Genomic DNA, 24432 nt, shown 5'->3' with positions numbered 1-24432 from the left:
GTATCATTCACAAACTTTATAAGCATGCTCTCTGTGCTATTATCTAAACCACTGATGAAGATATTGAACAGAACCAGACGCAGAACTGATCCCTGCAAGACCCCACTCAACATACCCTTTCAGCATGACTGTGAACCACTGATAACTACTCTCTGGGAACAGTTTTCCAACCAGTTATGCACCCACCTTATAGTAGTTCCAACTAGGCTGTATTTCCCTAGTTACGGTAGTTTATGAGAAGGTCATGCGAGACAGTATCAAAAGCCTTACTAAAGTAAAGATATACAACATCTACCACTTCCCCCCCCCCATTCACAAGGCTTGTTACCCTATGAAAGAAAGCTATTAGGTTGGTTTGACACAATTTTTTCTTGACATATCCATGCTGACTGTTACTCATCACCTTATTATCTTCTAGGTGTGTGCAAATTAATTACTTAACAGATACTGAAGTTAAGCTGACTGGTTTGTAATCCCCCAGGTTGTACTTATTGCCCTTTTAATAGCTTGGCACTATATTTGCCCGCTTCCAGTCCTCTGGAATCTTTCCCATCATCCACGACTTTTCGAAGATAATCACTAATGGCTCAGATACCTCCTCAGTCAGCTCCTTGAGTATTCTAGGATGTATTTCATCAGACCCAGGTGACTTGAAGACATCTAATTTGTCTAAGTAATTTTTAACTTGTTGCTTCTCTATTTTAGCTCCTAATCCTACCTCATTTTCACTGGCATTCACTACATTAGACACCAATCGCTACTAACCTTTTTGGTGAAAACTGAAACAAAAACGTCATTTAGCACTTTTGCCATTTTCACAGTTCCTGTTATTGTTTTTCCCCCCCTCACTGAATAAGGGTAAAGCTCATCTGTGCTGTCCCCAGACTGTGGAACAAACTCCCGCAGGGACTAAGCACCATCCCAGACTCACCACCGTTCACTCCAAATGCCAGATGCACTTCTTCAATCTTGCCTTCTCTAATATAAACACAGAGCAGTGTGTACAATAAAAAAAAAATCAAAACCCCCCAAACAAAACACTCCACAGCATGCACACAATTGTCCCCCGGGAGAGAGGATGTGAGAGAGAACAAACCAGATGGGAAAGATGTTAGACGTGTCGCGTAATGCACTATGTGAAGGCACTCAGGTATTATGGCAATGAAGGTGGTATAAGAACCTGTCGAAAACAGCATAGTTTCTCTCTCTTCTATTGTGTATGCATCTGCCTCACTCAACTAAATGTTGGTTACTTCTGCTTCAATTAATCTGTGATTAATCTTTTTTAACTGATCACATGTAGGAGGTAATGGACCGGGGAGACGGGGAATGGTGGAACGGAAAATTAGACATCTGTCCAAGCAGAAGACAATGTTATAGATTTAGATATAATAAAATAATAATAATAATAATAATAATAAGCTCTTTTCTTTGCACTGTTGAGTAATTTCAGCATTTATTTCATACTATTGTTAAGCTTGTTTATAATAGATATATTTATATATAAAGTAGAATAGAGAAAAGCACAAGATATATTTTATAAATATTTCTGTATGTTCTGCATACAAAATAAAATATGTACATCCACAGATAGTGGTTCTGTGCTGTTGTCACGGCAGGACCATACATTTCATTCACATACTCCGGCTAGGTCTGCTTAGAATAGCTGACATCTCGCCTTGTCTGGAATTTCTAAAGATGTAAACACACCTCCCGCACTGCTGATGTCTTGGCAATTTCTTGGCTCTGAGTTTATAGCTTTGTTGAGGGAGGAGGGATGGTGCCATATTTATGTTCGGACTGGATGGGACAAGGCATCGGAGTAACAGTGAATTAGGGAGTAACATCCAATGGTCGAGAGAGAGGAAAGGGATACACATGAGTCGACTTTCCATTTCCATTTTACTTTGACTTCACTGTGTATTTCGTTACGTCCCACGGCTGCTCTCTGGTCACTCAGCTCCTGTGTCCAATGGGCTCCTCTCACTACACCCGGATCACATTGACACTGGGGTCCAATACATTTTTGTGAATACTTGAATTTGACACCTGGCAGCCTATACTAAGTAGGGACAAGACCTCCGGTCCTTAGGTAGAACAATAACTTTAGTCTCAGCCCTGGACAAAAGAAAAGGGTTAAATTGATTTGCATGTGTTTTCGTTTCAGGGGCAGAACCAGGAATGTTTCTGGCTTTATCATGCTGAGTGGATTCTCCCGTCCTAAAAATTTAGTCTTTGGAAACAAATACAATGATTGCTTTGAAGTTATAGTGCATCCCTTGTCAAGGATTGTCCTGTAGGCTACTGGAGAATCCAGGCCCTTTGTGGTAGGATGCATGAGCAGATGTTAGCCTGTATTATTTTCAGCCACAGCTGTTTTTCCTCCCCGGGAAAGTTTCTCTTTGTTTCTTACAGTACTAAAGGCACTTGTTAGCTGGATGTCATTGGCAACCATATGGCATGTTTTTGCAAGAAGGTACGATCCAAAATGAGTTTTGGCTTAAGCCTCTTGTCTTCTCAGGAAGAATTTGATTGGTGGGAAAACCTTCCCCTTTTTACATTTTAAAAAACAATGTTATATTTACTGTTGTAATTGAATTCTCTTTATATCATCTCCAAGTCCATGTCTTTGCAAGATAAATGATATCTAGTCCAGGAAAGGTTTCCTCCTCTATGAATAGTGCTTTGGTGCCATTGGCATCTAAGCTCTTTGATCGAGTGGGAGATGTTTCATTTGCACACGTATCTTTCAACAGTCCTCTCGCATTTTTTACAGGTCACGTAGCAGCACCAGTGGTATTTGCAGTGGCACCGCTCCACCACTTTGTCCATGTACGGGTTGTAGCCTCGGCCACAGCACATCAGGTCGCAGCTGTCGCTGCCGTTGGAGGTTTTGTTGCATTGCCTGGAATAAAGGAGATGGGGGAATTAGTGCAAATCATCACAAAGTCTGTTTAGAAATGAAGTAATCGTCTGTGTCTGCAATTGTGGCTTGGCTTGTGCGGATGTGCCAGGCATGGAGGAGGGGCTGTGGGACTAATCTTCAGCTGGGCTAACTAGATGCTTAAGCTATCTGGGGATCTGCCCAAGGAGCACGCCGCACCTGCAAAGAAGCCAGATAAATTCTCAGTCCCTGTGTTCTGGGGCCTGAGCCAAAGCCCACTGAAGTCAATTGGGAGTTTAGAATCCCCTACTATGCAAGCGCTGGAGATTCTAGCCCCAACAAGAGCACTAGTAACCCCGCAAGGGTGGGGAGGGATGAGACTAGGTCAGTACCCTTGTGCCATTGCCCATATGCCTGCACATTGGCCAGCAGCACTGGGCTAGCGGAGACGACAGCACTGCCGACCCTGGAAAGGGTGCAGAAAGGACCACATACTCCCTGAGACACTGCAGAGGCCAGCTGCACAATTCCTGAGACAGGGAAAGTCACCTCCCTGTCTTAAAGCCATGGTCTAGCCACAACTGTGTCAGGTACATTACAGCTAATCGCCCTGGGGTAATACTTTGCACTTCTGTGGGGCCTTCCAAATGAGAATCTCACAGCCATGTACAAACACCAGGCCGTGCCTGGCTCTGACATTCCATCTCATGGCCGGCCGTGGGGCACATGAGTAGTGCAGAATGATACATGTAGCTTATCATACAGATTTATTCCTTTTCTTTCTTCTGATTTTAATTAAACCCATCCTCCTGAGAGTCAGTCTGTACTTCTGTATGGTTCTCTTGGGTTGTCAGCTGGAATCATTTCACAATGCTGGCTTACATTTTCAAAAGTAACTGGTGATTTTGGGTGTCACCTTGACACACCTTTAAAAGGGCCTGATTTTCTGAGGGTAGATGCCCAGCCTTTCCTGAAAACCAGCCCCCACCCCTTAAGGTGTCTCAAGTTGGGCATGCAAACATCACTAGTCACTTTTGAAATGTGGGTAGTGGGAAGTTCATGTCCACCTGGTAAAGTGGTGCAAGTTTTGCCTGGCTCTGAGGCTGGCATCAAACACTGCAGTGAGAAAGCACCATGGTGAATAAAACCAGCATATGGGGAAAGCTGGTCTTATGGCTAAAATACTAGCTGGCCACTCAAAAACTTTGAGTTCAACTCCTGTCTCTGCTACAGATTCCCTGTGTGACCTTGGACACGTTTCTTAATCTCGCTCTGACTCTGGTTCTCATCTGCACAATACCAATAATGCTTCTTGAGTGCTTAGAATGTAAGCTCTTTAGGGGAGAGACTCTGACTACGTGTACTTAGAGCACCCAGCACAACCAGACCCCAGACTTAGCTGCAGCCTCTAGACGCTAATATCAAGTGAGAAGCATTTCCCTAGGAAACTGCTCAGACATCTTTTCTAAATCACATTTTGCTTAGGTTATTTTGGCCAGAAGTATTTTTACATCAGATCGGGGGGAGGTGGGAGAGAGGAGAATGGAGAGTGAGGAGGGAGAATTGGACTCCTGTGCTGAGCACGCCATTAACAGCTGGAAATGAAGCCAAGTGATTTATAGGAATTCCTCATGAGGTAATGCTTTATGAGACGTTATAGGATTAATGAAGTGCTGGGAATTTTGTTCTTGTTCTTCCCTTATTTATTTCTGACTCGGTACGACCTTCTGTTGGTTATTTCTGACCTCCATTCATGGCCAGGTTCCATTTTTAAAGTTTCCCCACTCATTCCCCCACCTTGGGAGTGCGGGTACATATCTACAAACCTCTGGTAGGTTAACCAAAACCCGCTCATAATTGTTATGACCAACAGTCAAAAGCTCAGTCCATAACCACACTGTGTGTGTTTACCTAACGTTGAACGAGCGGCAGTGTCGTATACGCCTGTGACCCTGCGCCCCCTCCAACAGGAAACCTCAGAATGACTCCTCATAAACATATTAGTCAATACATTAAATATTTAGAGCAAAGGTTCAAATACATAAATATTAACATTATGGAGGGGCTTTAAAGGCTTAGTCAGCTTTGACGGAGGTTGGGAAGGTTGAAGCCACTGGATTCATTTTGCAAGGCTCATGAGTTCATAACAGGCCATAAAATTCACATGTTTGGGTATGCGATGCATCCATGCCATCTTGTACAATTCAGCAGGAGCTAAGCAGAATTGGGTGGGGCTAGTACTTAGATGGGGCTCTCCAAGACACACACAGCTGCTTCAGGAAGTGGCATGGATGATTTGATGTCACTCTTTCCTCTGAGTCGTTATGGAACCAATACCCTAGTATAGTGTCAGGGACACTATGTCTTATAGGGACACTCAGATGGCTCTGTAGTGAGATATATTTAGCACATTATGATCAAAGTTACCCCCAAACTAGACAGGGAGCAAAACTGGTACCATTTATCTAAAATCTTCCCCCTCCTCCTTTCTTCCCACCAAAAGACTGAAGGTTTGGATACAAATGGAATCCAATCCTGTACTGCCTGTAGAGTTAGGGTTTTCCAAAACTAAATTCACCCCCACTTGGCCTCACATAGAGAGAGGGGGAAAGAACACATTATAAGAGAATGCCAATCTTCCCTTCATTTTGTCATTTTGGATCAAAGAGCTCAGAGCTGAATCATTCTGATTTTGATTTCGCAAAACCTCAGCCTGTTAAGCCCACCTCTGCCCCAAACATGCTTTTTGAACGATTTTGTGTCAATATCATTAAACAACTATCTCGGTCTCTGTTGTAAGTGTTGGGATTGGGTGAATAATACCCAAATCTTTTTACAGACTGAAACAGCTGCTGGTACCTATAGTATTTCTTCCGGACCGATGTGTATGAGTAGCTAAAGACAAGCAGGGACAGGACCTATAAGTTTGTCCAAATTAGCAGACAAATCATATTTTATATACAGGAACAATCCTTTGATGTTGGCTTGTCACGGAGCCTGATTCTAATCCCACCCGGCTAGACTGAGCCTTATTTGTACTTGTGTAAATCCAGTGCAATTCCATTGACACCAGTGCAATTCCACTGCAAGTGAGAATCTGGCCCATTGGTTTCGAACCTAGCACTGTAATTCCTAGAAATATTTGCAAAAACAATAGAAAATGATGCACCAGCCACCTCAGATGAGACATAAAACAAGCCCCAGACCCAACTGTGCTCCTTAAAGACGCCATGACATTTTTTTGCAACAAGAGGGGAGGTTAGCCAGTAGCCTAGCCAAATTTCACTCATACTCTGCCCAGCTAAATTTTCCCAATAGTGCTCTTTACGTCTGTGGCTACTGTTGTTAAGTAGTCCTTGGTTCAGAACAGCTCCATCGCGTCCCAGAAGTGACTGTATTGCAGTGACGACCTAAGAGACTCTTGAACCCACAGGGTCACAGGTTATACCTACGTGAGTCTTCCCACAGACAGCATAGGCTAAGAAATGCCACAAGCACAAACACATGGAGAATCCTCTGAACCATTCACTCTGGGCCCCCTGTGGAACTGGCAGGTGGTTCCACTATGTCAACTCCCTGATGGTCCAAGATCTGTGTGAATCCCAGACCACGCCCAGGGGAAAAGACCATTAGTGTAAAGACCAAATGCTCTACCAGAGCTCCCTCAAGAGCTAGGCTGCCATGTATTCCCTACTAGTGGTCTTGCCGCAAAGGAAGGATTGTAGCTCCTTCAAGGAGTCCCTGCTGATCTTGCACTCAGATTCCCAGTTAGAAATCCAGCCATGCCAGAGGGGAGCATGAGATGGAAAGCAGCTGCGTCTAGCTCCACCCACTCCTAGCCACTCTCGCCCACTCCTCAAACCATGGAACCCTGACCAGGTAGAAGGGCTTCTACAGTGTCTAGGGCCCAGGGTAGAGAATGCATCAGAGCTTCAGCTCTCCTCCTAGTTGTGGGTATGCATCTTTTTTAGCCACACCTTACTGCTCTCTGCCCCATGCTGCAGAGAGTATGTAGCATGTAGCCCAACTTCTTCAAAGCACTTGGGGATGAAAGGTACTATATAAATAATATAAAAGATTATTACTCTGATTGTACATGCTAGTCCAGTGAGAACTGGAGCAAGCTCTTCTAAAGTCAAATCAAATCATGGCCTGATGGCCCATTGTCCTGCATCATGAAGTTACTCATCTTGTGTCACAAGACTTAGAATAACTTGTTGGGAGCTATCGTGTCCTTTTGTGTAGATATGAATCTGCGGGATGGTGCTCTAGGCACTGCTCTATGCTAGTTTCCGATGACGTATCACACAGGAAACTTAAAATCATGTCACCGTTTTTTAAAAATTGTATAACTCCATATTTTCATGAGTGCTGGAAGGAGCTGTTCTAGTTCATAATGGACTGGAAAGAATACAGATGTTTAATATGATATAAATTGTTATTTTATACATCAGGCCAAAGCCAGAGGCCAAAAGAGCCCTTGCAAGATAATTCCACAAGACAATTTGTTTCTCTTACTTTTAGTACTACTGTGACATTGGAGGGAGCGGAGGAGGGGCAGAGGGTGGGGAGGAAGACATTTGGGTTGAGATTTTCAAAACCATATATGGGATTTAGATACACAATTCCCATAAAAATATAATAGGCACGATGTGTCTCAATCACCTAGGCAGCTTTGAAGATCTAAGCCTTGACTCAACTACCCTATAGCCTAATGATTAGTGCACTAACCTAGCAGGTGGGGCATGCGGGTTCAAATCCCTGCTCTAAATTAGGCAGAGTGGAGATCTGAACACCTGGGTCTCCAACATCCCAAGTGAGTGCTCAAACTGCTGAGCTATCAGAAATAATTGGGAACCACCCCAGTGGTTTGAGCAGTGGCCTATTAAACCCAGGGTTGTGAGTTCAATCCTCAAGGGGGACATTTAGGGATCTGGGGCAAAAATCTGTCTAGGGATTGGTTCTGCTTTGAGCAGGGGGTTGGACTAGATGACCTCCTGAGGTCCCTTCCAACCCTGATATTCTATGAAGTAGAAACAAAATGGGGTAACTTAGTTTGTACAGCACCTCACACAGTGGGGTCCTGGTCCATGACTAGGGCAACTGAGACCTGTAGTAATACAAATAAATAAATGATATAAGCACAATATTGTGAGCTGTCATGTTTATCATCTCTAAAGGAGCCCAACTCACATCAGTTCAGTCTACTGGTTATACAGGCAGATTTTTCTAGTTCCAGCTGAGATTTCTCTGTGCCTTATATGATCCATCATCAGCAATACGGACATAACTGACCATTGTGTTGGCAGTAGAATAGGAGTCCTCAAGGGCCTTTGCCATTGCTCTTAATTTTATGTGGAAGGCACTCAGATTGCAGTGATGAGTGGTAGTATCAAATTGATAGAGAGTCAGAGAGAGAGAGAGAGAGAGAGAGAGGAGCCAGCTAATTCTCCCATCCTTTAGAAGAAGTGAAAACAAATGCAGTCTGGTAAGATGTACAGCAAACCAGGAAGGGATCCCTACGATGTAAGCCTTGCAGGGCAGGGTGACAGGTGACTGGGATGTGGATGGTCGTGCCTAGTGGTTGGAGCAAGAGTCAGGTAGAATGGGAGTCAGCAGCCAGGAACCACAACTCAGTTTCAGAGCCAGAGTCAGAGGCCATGTGCCAGAGCAAAGGGTCAGAGACCAAATGCCAGAGCCAGAATCAGAGACTGGAGCCAAGGGTCAGAGCAAGAGGTCAGATGTCAGGACTTAGAGCCAAGGATCAGAACCGGGTTACCTGCAGTGAGGCAAGGCTGGAACAAGCAGGCACTGGAGCTATCACACGAACGCTTTGAGCAGCCCTGAACAACAAGAACAACTGCTGGGCTTATGAGCCAGTCTGTGGCTGACCCTTCCAACCAGCCAGGCAGTGTAGCCAATCAGGCAACCTGCTACAGGCCAGCTGTGCCCATTGGGGTGCTCGACACTGGCTCTGCTGCAAGGTCTGATTTCTGACACAGGGTTCTGTCTACTTAAATTCTTCTAAGACACCATGAACCCATGTAACACTGTATGAATGAACAGAGCCTGTCACCATGCTACTGGTGGGATGCAGAGAGATACTGAATGTATTTAGCAGAACTGGGCTAACTATTCATCACGAATATGATACCCAGTGTATTTTCCCTGTTTGTGAACTTACTCTTTTTGGCGCCAATATATTCATTATTTGCAAAGTATTTGCTGAATAATTCATAGCAGAGCCCAGAGGGCATCCAAGTTCCACTGAGTGAGGTGTATCCAAACCCCCAAGGCAGAACCAAGCCCAATGAACCCAGTATAGCATATATGTTCATAATCTGAACATCTTAACCGTCTATTGTGAGTGATGTCTCAGGTAGGCTGAACTTGGTAGAGTTTGGGAGCATATCACTACTTTTATATTTTTCAAATTCTGCCCTGGCTTATACAATCAAATTTCAGCCTCTGGGATGTTTGCAAAATAAGTATGGGTATTCACTGGGTCACGCTTTATGAAAAGTTTATATATATAAACGCATGATATGTTTCTAAAAAGTTTAATAAATGATTAATACAAGTTATAAGCATGTTAGAGGGACAAGTAGTATGGTGCGATTATTAGTTGTGAATGATTGGTCCTCATTACATCCTTTCTGCTTCCTGGTTGGATGACTGAAACAGCTTAAGCAGGACAATAATTAATAACAAGTAGCAAGTGCTGCTGTTCACACACAAATACCCTTGTCCACCTGCAAATGCTGGTGCTTGTTCTAGAAACAGCCATTCCCCAAACAAGAAAACCTTGTTTGCGCTAATGTTCATGAACAGCGGGATGGCACGAGACACAAATGTGACCAAACCAAACAGCTACTCATTCAGAATTCCAGAGAACTCCTGGGCCCTGTTTTACAGCATTCAACCAGCCCTACTAGTTAGCCTCTAGAAAACTGCAAAATGATTTTCTGCTGCCCAGAAACCTCGCCCTCAGCAATGAGAAGTAGCATCCGCTGCGCTCCAAGACTGTTCCGGGACAGATCAGTAATAAACAGCTCACTAATCTTTGTGGGATTCTAGCAGTACAAGACTTCTGTGTGCCTGGCAATATTTCCCTTTCAGTCACTTTCCGATGGGACTTAAACCAATATTTGAAATATGATACATTGCACCCTAATGATAAAGAAAGTGAATGCCTTTGCCTCTTTTCCCACAGACTGGATCCCAGTTTCATAATCTGGTATAATTTATCTTTGATTTGAAACGGATGATGAATTTTCTGAAATACCTCATTGAAGAGACGTTATAGAGTGTTTTCTCACAAATACGCCCCGAAACCTTAAACCAGCTTTCTCTGTGGTTCAACTTGTTCTAGTTATTGACAGTCATAAATTCGGGGACCTTCTTCATGTGTCAGCTGCTCTGGTTATTTATTTTCTCTCAAGACCATTTTTCTTTTATATAAAAACTGTGGCAGTGATTCATAGATTGACGTGCTCTGTCTTACGTTGATAAGAACACGGATCCATTGCAAGACAGTGGTTAACAGAAAGGGACTCAAACTGCAAAATTCAGACCCTGCTCCAGATTTTGTACACGTCAAAGGTCTGGGAGTGTTCGGATCTCAGGCTTGGAATGAGGTTTGACTTCTGTGGGTTTTGATCCAACACCATGTCTAGTTTCAACATAAAAACATAAAATAGCCCAGTTTGACTGACAAATGATCCCAGGTTCACTCAAAATAAGGCCTAAGATTTCATTGAAAGACTTTTGATTAATCCTGGGCTCAGTTCTAAGTGAAACATTTCACACAGCTCTGCTGCAAAGAAAGTTGGTTCCCCTGCCACTCCCGAAACTCCATGATTAGTGTAAGCAATGGGAGGGATAACTAGATAACTGTAGAAGTTAGAGAAAGAAAAGATCTATGGGGCTATTCACTCCATCCACCTGTCAGCCAGTGCAGTATTGTTCCCTACAGTATATAATGAAATCCAATATTCAGCGCAGTAGAAGTTGGCTATAAACCTCCCATTTTACATGATCAAAACATGTTCTGATTCAGAGGACATTGAGGTACCCGTCTTTTTCCACGTGAGCCAGAAAAGTCCCTCCCCCCTTTTTGTATTGAAAATTAATGATCCAATTTAGAAAAAAGATTCCTCATAAATTCTGCACTTAGAGTTTTATGAAAATTAGATTCTTTAAAAGCACCGTACATCATGGGATGGTTTTATTTCCCTTTTCCCCCCCTTTCTTTCTGCTTTGCCTTGTTAATTTCACTAGACTCTCAAAGTTAGCAGCACAATTAGCAAATATGTCTTGGGTTAAGGGTTTGGGAATGAGCTCATGTAATGCAATCTAAAATAATAAGAGGGAACACAGAATGCCTTACTTGTCAAGGGAGCTGCAAGTGTGCCTGTCTCCTCCGTGCACTTTTAAACATAGCTAGCAGATCTGAAAAACTATCTGCCAAAAAAACTTCAGGTTGGAGTTCTCTCAGTTTGTAGCTGGAAAGGGGGTGTGATGTGCTCGGTCATCAGGATGGACTGTGTGTGATGGAGGGGTGTGAGGTAAAGGAGAGGATGCCCTGGCTGCAGTGTGATTATAACACCTCCTGTCTGTTGCTCCATGGAGCGCTGCTGGCAGCACCGCTGAAGGGAAACATTTTTCTTGTTCTAGTGGCCAGAAAAGAGGCCAAAAAGTGAGTGAGAGTGGGTAGGTGCGGAGGAGATGGGAAACAGGCGGAGGGACTTCATTGAAATTCCTTTTAGTTACATTCACTTTCAAGTTCCTTCAAAAAATCAGGCTTGAAGGAAATAGCAAGATCTTCTGAAAGTTAAAGTGTAGAAGGAATAAAATATTAAGATGCCTTTGGGATCCTACTTATCAAATAAACCCTGTTTGGGATATTTCCAAATGAATGTTATACACCTTTGCGTAGTAAATGCAAACTACATATATATATTTCCTGTAGATAACAGCAACTGGTTTTTGCTTCTTTCTCCTCATCTCTGTCACTAGGCACTATCTCTCAGTTACATGCCGGGCTGGAATGGGGCCACCGTATAGAGAAGATATTAAAAGTGTTCTCTTTGAAAGGAAAACTGAAAAAAAAAGGGGTCTGGATTAGCTACTGCAACCCCCGAGGGGAACAGCAGTGATCTGGAAACGCACTGTGGGATTTTATACCTATTTCCTTTGGTAATTTAACATAGAAACTGTGCTACTATAGGGTTATATATATATATATATGCATCCGAAGAAGTGGGCTGTAGTCCACGAAAGCTTATGCTCTAATAAATTTGTTAGTCTCTAAGGTGCCACAAGTACCCCTGTTCTCTTTGTGCTACTACAGCAAAGCCTCTATTACATGGTACTTTACATAGCCGAGTTCTGAGACACGGGGCTTCTTCTGCAGAAGCAGCGACTAACAACTGTGAAAATTATTTTATATATACACAGTCAGCTGATAATACTACTTAGCACATGCTACACCTACAAGTCAACACTGCAGCCCATCTCTGTCCTCCTCCCACCTGCCTCTGAGTCAACACCGACCTTGCCCGGTCTGTGAACAAAGGGTATCGCTTTACTGGGCTCCCTTCAAAAGTCATCACTTCCTTCCTGCCTTACCACCTTGGCCCTTTGCAGCCTCAACCAATAGCAGTTCCAGTGGCTTCTCTTCTTCCACACTCACAATCCCTGCTGTTACTGGACTCATGACAATAGCCCTTGCTTGATCCCTTCCTCACTTGCTAATTACTAGAATCATAGAATCATAGAATATCAGGGTTGGAAAGGACCTCAGGAGGTCATCTAGTTCCACCCCCTTCTCAAAGCAGGACCAACCACAACTAAATCATCCATCTTAAACCTGAGGAGTATATGAAACTTTGCATCCCAGCTTGGAAAAGGTAGATGTGGTCTGCCATGCAGCATCGCTTGGATAAGGTACCTTTTCTGGAACTCTGTGAGCTCTCTAGAACATGGACCTCCAGTCCTGGCTATAACTTTCTGTTCCAGCTGGCAATATGAAAAGCTAGTTACCGTAAAGTATCAGAAAATCAGACAGATCTTTTCTAAGATCTGCATTGCCTAAGCATCTTCTGGTCTGCTCCAGCAGGCCATTGCAGAATTGTTCTGTGCACTAACTGGGTGCTAGGGAATTACCATGGTTCTGGAGAGAGAAGCCACTATAAAACGAATGTCTCCCAATGCCCAGATGTGTATTTCCCCTGTAGTCTCTTCCCTTCTGCAATATGATGCCCATGTACTGGCAGGATATATGTATATAATGTATTTAGTGTCTGTTACAGTGGCATTTCTTTCTACTGAATCCCTCTGGACCAGCTACACAATACACAGTGATATGCCCATCACCATCAACAATGGTGTTCCTTGAGTAAACAGACTGTGGCCCTGGCCAAAAAGGACACACATCTTGTGTTTATACAGGTTCAGGTGCCGATGAGTGGGAATGGTGCAGTTGTGTAAACGTGCACAGCAATACTGCACAACAGGCCAGGACAGGGAGTGAAGAGGATTATGGTATTTAACGAGGACTGAGATAGGCAGAATGTAATTATCCAGACTAGAATCTAGCTAGGATAGCACTCTTAACTAAAGGGGTCTTGAATGGCTACAAGTGGTCAGGACTTCAATTGTTATGTCTCATTCGAAAGACAGCACCCCCTGCAGCACATATCTTATAACCTCCTACTGGGGTCTTGGTTCATGTCTGGCTCAGCAGAAATAATATTTCTGTGGAGTGACTAACACCATTTCCCACAGCACTCTGGATACACACACAGGGTACATGTTATCTGGCTAAGGTGTTGCCACTCACTTACCAGTACTCAGATTCCAGTAGCATAGAATTTATGTGTCATGAGTAGGAAGGCCCAAGCACTCCGCTGTGCCTGATGGAAATGTGAACAGTACTGATGGCCCTAAGTCATTAGTAGTAAAGGGATCCTGCGGTGCCTCCTTGAAAGCACAAACAGCAGCTATACACAGGTCATGCTGAGATTTTTCAAAACAAAAAAGGTGGAATCAAAAACCCAAGAGACTTGGCAATAGAGCTCAACGTCTCGGTTGTTAACGTTGCTTGGGAGTGTTGGCATTACACCGAGTCCTACCTGCCCAAAGAGAGGAGCGCTTACACCACAGCAGCTCCCACATGAGCTGTAATTGTTTAGAGCAGATAAGAGGGGCTTAGTGAACCATTAAGCCAGGCGGCTTGATCTCGTCCATTTCCCAAGAGACAAGTTCATTCCGTTACAGTCCTGTGGCATTTCAATAAATAAGTCAAATAACACAGGGGTGGGAGTCTACATTCCAAGAGCCCTTTGCATCAAATAAATCTGTTGTAGCTGCCTTCAACTTCAATCCTGCAGAGACTACAGATCCCAGCAGACATTATTCCATTTTATCCCAAACAGCCCTCGGCATGAATCAAGGTTTGAGATGGGGCAGAAGCAAAACCCTGGATCTGACCAACCATGAACTTGCAGGCAGTTTGGTGCTGGATCCAAACTGTGCCCATCTATCATCCAGTTGGAGTGCTGCATGCTGGGATCTGTAGTTCCCATTGGCTGTTCCAGTACATTAAAGACTTGGGCAGCTGTGGACCATATTGCTGGTTTCCATGGTTGGCATTAGCCCAGTAAGTGGCATTTCAACCATCCCCGATAGTAAATACCACCTGCACAGAGATGTTTACGCTCACATCACTGCTTCTATGCACCAGCTGAAAACAAAAGTACAATACAAATCTGACTTGTGAGTCTTTACCTGTCTTGTGTCCCGTGTGATCCCACTTTTTCATTCTTCATGCAGAAGTCAGGCGAGCTCTGCAGGTAAATCAGCTCTGTCTCTTTAACTGGCCTGATGTCAATATCCTTTGGTACTAATTGCTTGCGTGTGCCCATGGGTCGGTGTACCACCTTTGTGGCTGACAAGTACTTGTTTTTGAGGTCCTGTGCGATGTCTCTCAGTTCTTGAAGACCCTTCCAGCAGGTCTTGATAGAACAGGAACCAGAAACTCCATGACACTTACATTTCATTTCAAGAGAGGCTTTCAGGGCCTATGGAAAAAACAACCACAATGAGTTATGAAGTGGCCTTCTCTTTACTTAAATCTCCCACAGAATTGCTAAGAAATTAATGTCCTAACTGGATTGCAGTAAAGAGTATTCACTACTCTGGTTTCTGCACAACCAGGTTAAAGTACCTACTGTGCAAAGTGAAACACAGCTCACAGCTTGAAGATTGCTGTCAGCCTGGATATTATTTTTACTGTGGCACCTGTTAAGGCAGCACACAGAGCGGTGCCACAGTTTTCTATCATATTCCCACAGTGCTGGACACATCCTTTAAACTCCTGAGGAGCTGGAAGTTGAAGTAATTTGCAAATAAATAATATGGAATTTGTGCCTTCCGCATATTTATACATTTGATAATGCAGATTTCAAAGCTTAGATTTATCCAACTCCGTGTGCAATGACCATATCTCCACATTAGCTGTAATACAGAACTGCTATATTATGCATTATATCGTTTTCTTTGATTTTGCAGTTTGCATAATTCCCAGAAGGCAACAGGAAAGATTCTTTGGGGGTGGGAATCAACAGAGCCGTGTCCCTTTACACTAGACAAGAATTTGCCAAAGGGGCTTAACCTTTAGAACTGAGACATTAAGGAGCGAATAGAAAGAGAGATGTGGTGCAGTGCTGTGAACTCCGCATACACTGACTCCCTGTGTGGCCATGGACAAGTCTCTCAGGAGCAAATTTTAGGAGACTGGCACTAGCGGGAGTAGCTGGGCCAGCCATTGGGAAACATGCAGGGGAGGGAGAGAAGATGTTTCTCCCCCAGCCACAGTGGATATGTCTACACTGCACACTCAGCTGGGGCTCTGACTCGGGTTTGAGCCCAAGCCTCATTCTTGTCCACACACAAATCAGTCTTGGGTCAGCCAGCACTCGGGACCCGGGTTCTAGGACCTGGCAGGGGAGTGGGTCCGAGCCCGAGTGCCACCGTGACTTGGGTCCACAGACTCGAGTCAGAAGGTCAGCGTAGTGCAATGTGGATGCATTGTATGGCTGGGAAACCTGGGGCCACCATGGTAAGCCCAGGTTTACAATGCAGTGTGGACGTTCAAGAGCTGGCTCGTAAACGAGTCCACGGGTGCGGGTCCCACAGACCCAGGTCTACAATACAGTGTAGACGTGCCCTGAATGGTTGCGGAGGTGCGCCACACAGACTGTCCCAGCACAGTGGCTGGAGCAGCCTCCAGAGCCGCCCACTGGGGAGAGAGAGGACAGGAGAATCTGAGTAGTGGCAGATCTACCAGCTTTGCCCCTGCCTATCCCCCACCCACTAAGCCCTGCAGCTGAGCTCCACCCCGCGAAAACTGGGGGTGCACCCTCGAAGCAGCCAGGCATCCAGCCTCCTCTTGAGCAGTGGAATCCACTGGAAGGGAACTTCTGCAGCCACAGCGACTGGAGCCGAGTTTCCCCTCCAATCTCTCTGAAACCATTTCTCCATTTGCGGAGGGCTGTTGAGGGGATTCGTTCGTTAACATCTGCAAAGTGCCACCTTCATGGTATTGGTTACTTTGCAAGTTAATTTTATTGGAGAAAACTAATCTCTGGGCTCACTCAGGCCTGGTCTACACTAGGAAATTAGGTCAGTATAACTCTGCTGCTCAGGGGGGGTGAAAAATCGACACCCCTAGGCGATGCAGCTACGTGAACCTAAGCCCCAGTATAGACAGCACCAGGTGGACGGGAGAAAGCTACTGCCTCTCGGGGAGGTGGGGTACCTATTTGGTGGTGTCTTCACTGAAGCGCTACAGTGGCGCCGCTGCCGCTTAAGTGTAGACAAGCCTTTAGACACTGCACTCATCACTGACACAACAATTTAAAAGCATCCGCCCTGCTGACTCAGCGTACAGCTAGTACTCCTTACCAGTTACATGGCATTTTACATGGGCAAAGTACTTCTATTAACCAATTAGTTCACACAACACATCCTGGGGAAAACATCATCCTCACATTATGGATGATGAAACTGAGAAAGGGAAGTGGCCTGGCCAAGGTCACACAGTGAGTCCTTGGCAGAGCCAGGATTAGATCTCAGGACCTCCTGACACCCAGCCTGTACTTGTGCTTCCCAACCCATCTGTCATCCAAATGAAGAAACTGAGGCAGAAAGGTTAGGTGATGCACCAGGCTCACAAAGGGAGAGGAAGGATACTTCAGTGGGAGAGGAAGGGTGGTCCAATCATTAGGACACTACTCTGGGACTTGGGAGAGCTGGACTGAAAACCCTGCTCTGCCACAGACTTCCTATGTGACCTTGGGCAAGTCACTTAGTCTCTCTGTGCCTCAGTTTCCCAGCTGGACAATGGGGAGAACAGCACTGCCCTATCGCCCAGGGTGTTGTGAGGATAAATGCATTAAAGATTGTGAGGCGCTCCGACACTGTGGTAACAGGGGCCACATAAGTACCTTATACAGACAGTCCAGGCCAGAACTAAGACTTCAGGAGTTCCCAGTGCCCAGCCTAGGATACATGACCACGCCTTTCTCTCTGCTGCTCATGCCCATGAGTACTTAAAGGAATTTACATTTCTAGAGACTGAATTATATCATCAATGCTTATACAGGCCACTGGGTAAAGGCCTGCTTCCATAACTAGCTGGTAGAGACACTGAACTTTCACAAAGCCATCAACCACTACAGAGGATTGTACAATGACAGTAGCTCTCTTTGGTTTGTTACCTGTCTCCCTACTTCACTGTTGTGCAGATGCATCAGCTTATGGGCTTGTGATCCTGATTTTTTCATCTTCATGGGAGCATCTGAAAATTTGGACCCCATGACAAGACCATAGTTGAGGTTGTCAGCACATCCTCCCCATCGATACCCAGGTCCAGGTGTCTCACCTGGGATGGGACCGCAGGAGCAGCCAGGGAGGTCCCCGGTGGTGCAGGCCCTGGCGATGGTGTGGCTGATGGCTGCAGCAGAGAGGGCATACACAAATGCTGACTCCCTTGTACCTGCAAGACAGAAGAACTGCAACTCAGCCACCGATGCCAACATGATGGGTACCTTCCAAAGAGAGGCCTGCACAGCCCCTGCCTCAGAGAAGACACGTCTCAAAAACGCAGAGTAGAGAAGCGCGGCTGGAATCTTTTCTGCCACACAACCCAAACTTGGTGCTACCCAGGAGTACCTTGGCGCTTCGGTTTTATGAGCGAGCGACCCAAGCAGCTGGACAGGCTGGCCTGAGGGCGCATGTCACAGGGGGCGTGGGAGGGATATGGGTGTGGCCAGCGCAAGGTTTGGTCTGGCCCTATGTGAGAGTGTTACTCCAGTGATGAGTGCAGGATAAGCATGTGTGCAGAATAGGAACGATATGCAGTTCCTTCCCTGCATATAACGAGGGCCCCAGCCCCTCTGCACAGCACGATAAAACTTGCCTCCCCCCACACACCTTGGACTCACTTCTCCCTGAGCCCTGCAAAGCCAGCGCCGACGGTTACCTCTCTCCAAATCCAGCAGGTAGTTGGGTGCCAGCTCAATGGAGGAGCAGTTCCACCGCATGTCGGCGAAAGTTCTGCGGCACGTCTTTATCACTTCCCGGGCGGCCTGGATGATGGTTTGCATGAGCTCCAGGTTGCTGCGGCACAGCTGCACTTGGGACACGACCAGGCCTTCTAGCTGCTTGCAGTGCTGGGTCTGATTCAGAGCAAGGACGGAGGGAGTCTTGGACAAAGCTCTGGGAACAAAACCATCACCAAAGCCATTAGAAAGTTAACCTTCCATTTGGCATTAGTTTCTCCTCTGCCAGACTACCCAAGAACCACCTGCAAACACTTTGCCTTTGACACACCATACCCCCCACTCCTTTTTAACTAAGGAAAACACTTAAATCCACCCAAAGGCTCTCAGAATGCCACATGGATCGAACAACATAGATGCTTTGGGAATTCTTTTGGGCATGCCTACCCTGCAGCTAGGAGCGAGCTTCTGTAGAGGGGCTCACACTAGCCAACCCTAGCCCCTGGATCTGAGCTCAGGTGGCTAGCCTGAGCCTCCGCTGGTGCTGCAGTGTCCACACAGCTATTTTCCGTGTGCTAGTGGAAGGATCTCCCAAACACTTGGAAAATGACCCACCAGCTCCATAACGGATAGCTAGATCTTCCTTTGGCTTTAAGAAAGCAAGCTACATAGGCACCATCAGTGTTCTGCATTCAGAATCCACCTCACACACCCACAAAGGATTATGCTAAATGTCCAAGTATGTAATTACAGGGGGGGAAATCCGCTGCTTAGCCTAGAAAAAAACCTATCGAGTTTCCAAAACAGATGCTTCACCATTGAGTTAAAGCAAACCGCTCCACCAGTGTAATTACCATTAGGCTTAGATAAGTTAGTGTCAAGATCTTCAAAAATCTGGTGCAACAGCAAAATGACAGTAATGGAAAGGCAGCATCCTGGAGAAAGTTGAGAGCTAGTCCAAAAACACCAGCGCAAACATTACCATGAAGCAACATAGAAGGCAACAATACACCATAGACCACTGGCCCACCTACTCTGGTAGCCTTCCTCCAGCAGTTGCCAACATTTGATGCATCAAGTGAAAGAAAAACAAGGGAACTGATTATGCCATGCAGCATCTTTGGGCATGTGATTCATCCCTAGCCACCCACCGGTGGTCAGCTGAAGAACAGAACATGGCTGCCTTTGTATCTTTACGATCTACCTAGTGCAGCTGTAAATATTCTTCCTGATCTTGAAACTAGTTTATAACTCACTGCGTCATTAACCGGTGAACAATCCTGCACAGGCTGGCGATATGCTGCCATAAAACGTATCTTCTATCCGTATTTAGTGTGCTGCCTTTCAGTTTCATTCTACACTACCCTGTCCACCTAGGTGAGTTTTGCTGATTAATGGGCACATTTATTTTATTTACTGCTACCGCAGATAAGTGATTCACAACTTAAACAAAAAGCCCAAAACAGATTTCGAGATGGGCCCAAACCACAACACTTGCTCTTTGCTCCCCACTCTCATGCCCACCCTTGGGGAATTCATATCCGCATTTGAATCTCACGGAACTGGCCCTTACCGCAACTATGAGACGAACAGAACCCGAAAACCCAAACAATGTCTTAAATTCCCTGTTTGTCACAAACTTCCTTTGTGCCCTCGGGCTGGGAGTTTAGTTTTCCTGTGTTCCAGTTCCCTAGTTGTGGAGAATAGCAGTGCCCCACCTCACAGGGATGTTGTGCAGATAAATACATTAAAGAATGTGAGGAGCTCAGATACTATTGCAAGGAAGGCCAGATAAGTTCCCATGGTTGATAGATAGCATTCTGCATCACTTGAAACGTCTGCCTGCTTTTCAAGGGTAAGCCTAAGCAGAGTGCTTTGCAGAAATCCCTGGTCAGTTTTCACCATGCTCTTCATTATCAGGTTTTGTCTATAACGTCCCTACATGCAGCTCTGGAAAATAATCTCATTGCTTCTCATGAGCTGGCAGGAGGAGGAGGAATTTCCTGTTACCTGAGCATCATACTGAGTGATATGGAACTAGATAACCATGGGTTGACACAACTGATATGGCCTGGCAGCTGGGAAGATAATGCATCACCTCATTATAAGCATATGAATTACTTATAAGGAGGAACTGCCCTGTCTGAAGACTGGCACAGGTAGATCCAGAGTTAAAGTCAATTAGAGCTGCAGGTGCTTAGTAACTTGGAAAATCAGGCCCTTGGGACCAGATCCATCAGCAAAAGATCTGCCACTTGGCGTCTAAAGTTTGGCATCCAAAACCCTTGAAAATGTGACTATCAGCAACTCTCAGGAACTGACTCAAAAGCTAGTTAGGCAAGAGGCCAAAACTAGTGTGAGATTCAGATCACACCTAATCATAAATACAACAAGGGTGATGGCTGCTCGGGAAGCAGTATATTCCAAGCCGCAAAATAAACAAACATATTGGGTACATCTACACTGTGGAAAAACTCCGTGGCAGCGAGTCTCAGAGCCCCGGTCAACTGACTTGGGCTCGCGGGGCTGGTGGTTCGGGGCTAAAAATAGCAGTGTAGATATTCCTGCTCAGGCTAAAGATCCTCCGAGATCCTCCCCCTCACTCCAGCCCAAGTGGGAACATTTACACTGCTATTTCTAGCCCCATAGCACAAGCCCTACAAGCCTGAGTCAGTTGACTTGGGCTCTGAGACTCATTGCCTTGTGGATTTGTTTGGTTTTGGGGGGGGGCAGTGTTGTTTGGGTTTTTTTTGCAATGTAGACATACCCAGTAAGTCTGATCAAGTAAAAGAGTTCTGCCTAGGCTTGCAGAACTAGACTGTCCCGACCGGGCATGGAAGGTTGGATTCATTTAGAGAGAAAACAGGTGTGTCCGAAATGCTGAAGTTCAGGTTGGGACAACTTAGAACGGATTTGATCTGTTGCTTGATATGGCTGGGAAAACAGGACCACGGAGACATGAAAGGAGCCTGCTGAAATATGGCATTGCTCCAGATAAAGTGGGATTATCACCAGCAGGGAAGAAGCCACATGAGTGAGCATTATGCAACAATGTGGAATAAAGCAAGATGTTTATATGGAAAGGAAGCTAGAGCATTTCAGGGACCCAGCCAGCAGAAATTGAGGTCATTTAGAGGAAGAAATGTTGCAGCCCAGGGGAGGCCCATCAGAAGATGAAGGGAAAGCAAAGAAAAGATGGCTGGAAAGCATCACAGGTTATGTCAGTGCTAATGGTGTAGTGGAAGGGAGTGATATGAACAGAGGGGCTCATAGCGAAATGTGGTACCACAGCACTTGCTGATATTGATGGTGAATTTTAAGGCTAAATGTTTCAAAGTGACCGTGCAGTCATAAGAAACTAGGAAGAGTGGAAGGATTTGCAGTAAGGCAAAGAGAGAGGGATGCATTATAAATCCAAAGAGAGGAATTCAGGAATTGGAGGCAATCGCTGTTTCTTGTTGAGTAAGTCGCACTCTGGGGAGCCGGCCATGAATAAAACACAGGATGCAGAAATCTATTTTGTGACCAACTCACATGCTTGAGCTTCATGCCTTAGCTTACGAGAATTTATAATTGGAAACATCTCTGAGTGTCAGGAGGAAAATGAAGAGAGTAATGGAGATGGAAAAGAAAACTCATATTTATTGGAGACACTTGCAAAGAATGAAATACATATTTATATATCACGTAGATTAGGGATGCAAAAGACACGTTAGGTCATCTAGTGCAATGGTTCTCAACCTTTCTGGGCTCAGGATCCATTTGTAAATGTTTATGGCCTGTTGCGACCCAGTAAACAGCCTGGGGGTGGAGGCCATGGGGTGGCTTCGGTTGGCGTCTACCCCCCCCCCCCCGCGCCCGGGGCGGGGTTGGGCCCTGCCTGGCACTCACCCCACTCTGGCAGCTCCTGCAGTTCCTGTGCTGTGGGGCTGGCTGGGCATGGCTCTCTGCTCCGGGCGTGGCAACCTCTGGGGTTGTAGCCCTGCTCAGGTTTGGCCCCGCCCCTGACTGGACCAAATTTGTGTGAGTGCAGTTGTGACCTGGCCCATGGGGTTGCAGTGCCACTCACTCAAATTTGGCCTGTCATGATGATGGCTGGGCCAGACCTGAGTGGTGCTGGGACCCCAGAGGCTGCAGGGTGCAGGGAGGCGAGCCCAGCAGCCAGCCCCATGGGACAGGAGCCGCCACACAACCCTTTGAAACATTCTGGTGACCGAATTTTGGGTCCCGATCCACGGGTTGAGAAACCCTGATCTAGTGCGTGTCTCGGACATTGCAGGTTTGGTTGATCTCTATTGCGCAGCCACAAGTGGTTTGTCCCCAACCAATCTAATTTTAAATAACTCCAGAAATGACACATCAGCGGGCTATTTCATAGCATAACTGACATTTTATGCTCCCTATCCTGCTCGTTTACAATGACAGTTGGTGTCATTGGTGGAAAGGCCGGCTGTGCCTTAGAAGAATGCTTCTTTGCCATGTTGTTGTAGCTGTGTCGGTCCCAGCATATTAGAGAGACAACGTGGGTGAGGCAATATCTTCCATTGGACCAACTCCTGCTGGTGAGAGAAACAAGCTTTCGAGCTACACAGAGCTCCTCTTTGGGTGACAGATATTACCTCATGCCCCTGGTCTCTTTAGAAAGACACTGTGAGGTAAGGGAGGCCCAAAGAAATAAAACCCACCTTACCTGGTCCTACGAGGAGCCCCCACTGCATAGGGGGAGTCTTTGATGGCAGGGAGTCTCCATAGGAGCTCCTCCTCCATCCCCACCCCAGCTGCTGGCAGAGGGAGAATGTCTAGAGAAAGGGGGCCTGGAGGGGATTTCCCTGCACCCCATCTAATCCCAGAGGTTGCAACAGACTCTTGTGGGCAGGTGGCCCAGATTAACACAGCCTTTAGGATGCTGGGGTACACACCAGGAGATGGCCCGAGAATCGGAGGGGCACAAGATTGCGACACAGCCACTATTACCCCCCATTCTCCCGCGTGGACTTGCACAGAGACTCCAGAGCAGGGGGTGTTATCGGATGTTTTCTTTCATAAATGTCACTTTTTACAATTTCATAATTCTAGCTGCCCTTCCCTTTACTACCCTAAACAATCCTTCATTCTCCAGGATGCTGAGGAGGACTGAGGGTTTGGGTTTTTTATTCAACCCTTCCCTTTAAGTAAACAGGTTTCAAACCAAATTTATTCAGCCTTAAATAAAACATACTAAGGCTTTCAGTTGAAGTTATGGCTACTGACAGAAAACCATAAACATAATTACAGGGGAAATATGATGCATGCTCAGATCATGACATTTGTTTATTCTTTTAATTATCTTGGACAGTTTTAATAAATTCATTTTAAAATATGAATAAACTACAGTATTTAATGCTTTGGGAAGCCTGGGCACAATCAGTCATCCTCTGGCACTACTTGCATGACAAAGAGCTACTCACATGAGTAAGGATTTTTCAGGATCAGGCTCTATATCTAGTACAAAATCTCCATCCCTCCTTTGTTGAAGGTTGTTGCACAATCCCCCCCCACACACCCCTCCACTCCCGTCCTCACACCTCTGGTCTAATTTTGTTTAAATCTTTTTATTTTAACTGGATTTCAGGAAGATTAAGGTTGGTGGTTTTGTTTTTTAGAGTCCTCTTAAGATGGCAAAGAGGAGGTTCTGGGTTTGGTTTAAATCGGCAGCCCCAGTACAGTTTCAGCAGAGCCATGTCTTCCTGGATTGTAGGAATGGGGGAATGCTCTCCAGGGAGAACCTGCGGGGAAAGGAGGAATGGAATATCCTTTCACATACTTTCGGATATTTTAGAGCCCCGTGGATATCTGGGCAGCTAAACAAAATTGGACAAAGCCACACTGGCCCCTCTCTGCAATAGATCCGCCAAATCACAGCTGGCAGTAACTTCAGAGGGGATTTGGATTTGAAGCCGATGGACTTGTGCTTGCAGTGGCAAACTTGGTTCCAGGTTGGAA

At 45.6% G+C, this 24432-nt stretch overlaps 1 protein-coding gene across 3 annotated transcripts in view; it reads right to left on the bottom strand.

Moving 5' to 3' along the window:
* Positions 1-1439: 1439 nt before the first annotated feature.
* WNT11 (Wnt family member 11) overlaps positions 1440-24432 on the bottom strand; it is a 31588-nt gene continuing 8595 nt past the window's right edge. For all 3 annotated transcript variants that reach the window (XM_034759146.1, XM_034759147.1, XM_034759148.1), the window contains exons 3-6: positions 18432-18667; positions 17668-17945; positions 14675-14967; positions 1440-2905 (exon numbers count right to left, since the gene is read on the bottom strand). In XM_034759146.1, the coding sequence (XP_034615037.1) occupies positions 2731-2905; positions 14675-14967; positions 17668-17945; positions 18432-18667 (982 nt within the window). In that variant the 3' untranslated portion in view covers positions 1440-2730. The remainder of the gene's footprint in view (positions 2906-14674; positions 14968-17667; positions 17946-18431; positions 18668-24432) is intronic.

Source organism: Trachemys scripta, chromosome 1 (genome assembly GCF_013100865.1).
Source record: "Trachemys scripta elegans isolate TJP31775 chromosome 1, CAS_Tse_1.0, whole genome shotgun sequence".
In the NCBI taxonomy this organism is placed as follows: Eukaryota; Metazoa; Chordata; order Testudines; family Emydidae; genus Trachemys; species Trachemys scripta.
The sequence above is the reverse complement of the archived record's forward strand: the minus strand, read 5'-3'. Positions and strand labels throughout refer to the sequence as shown.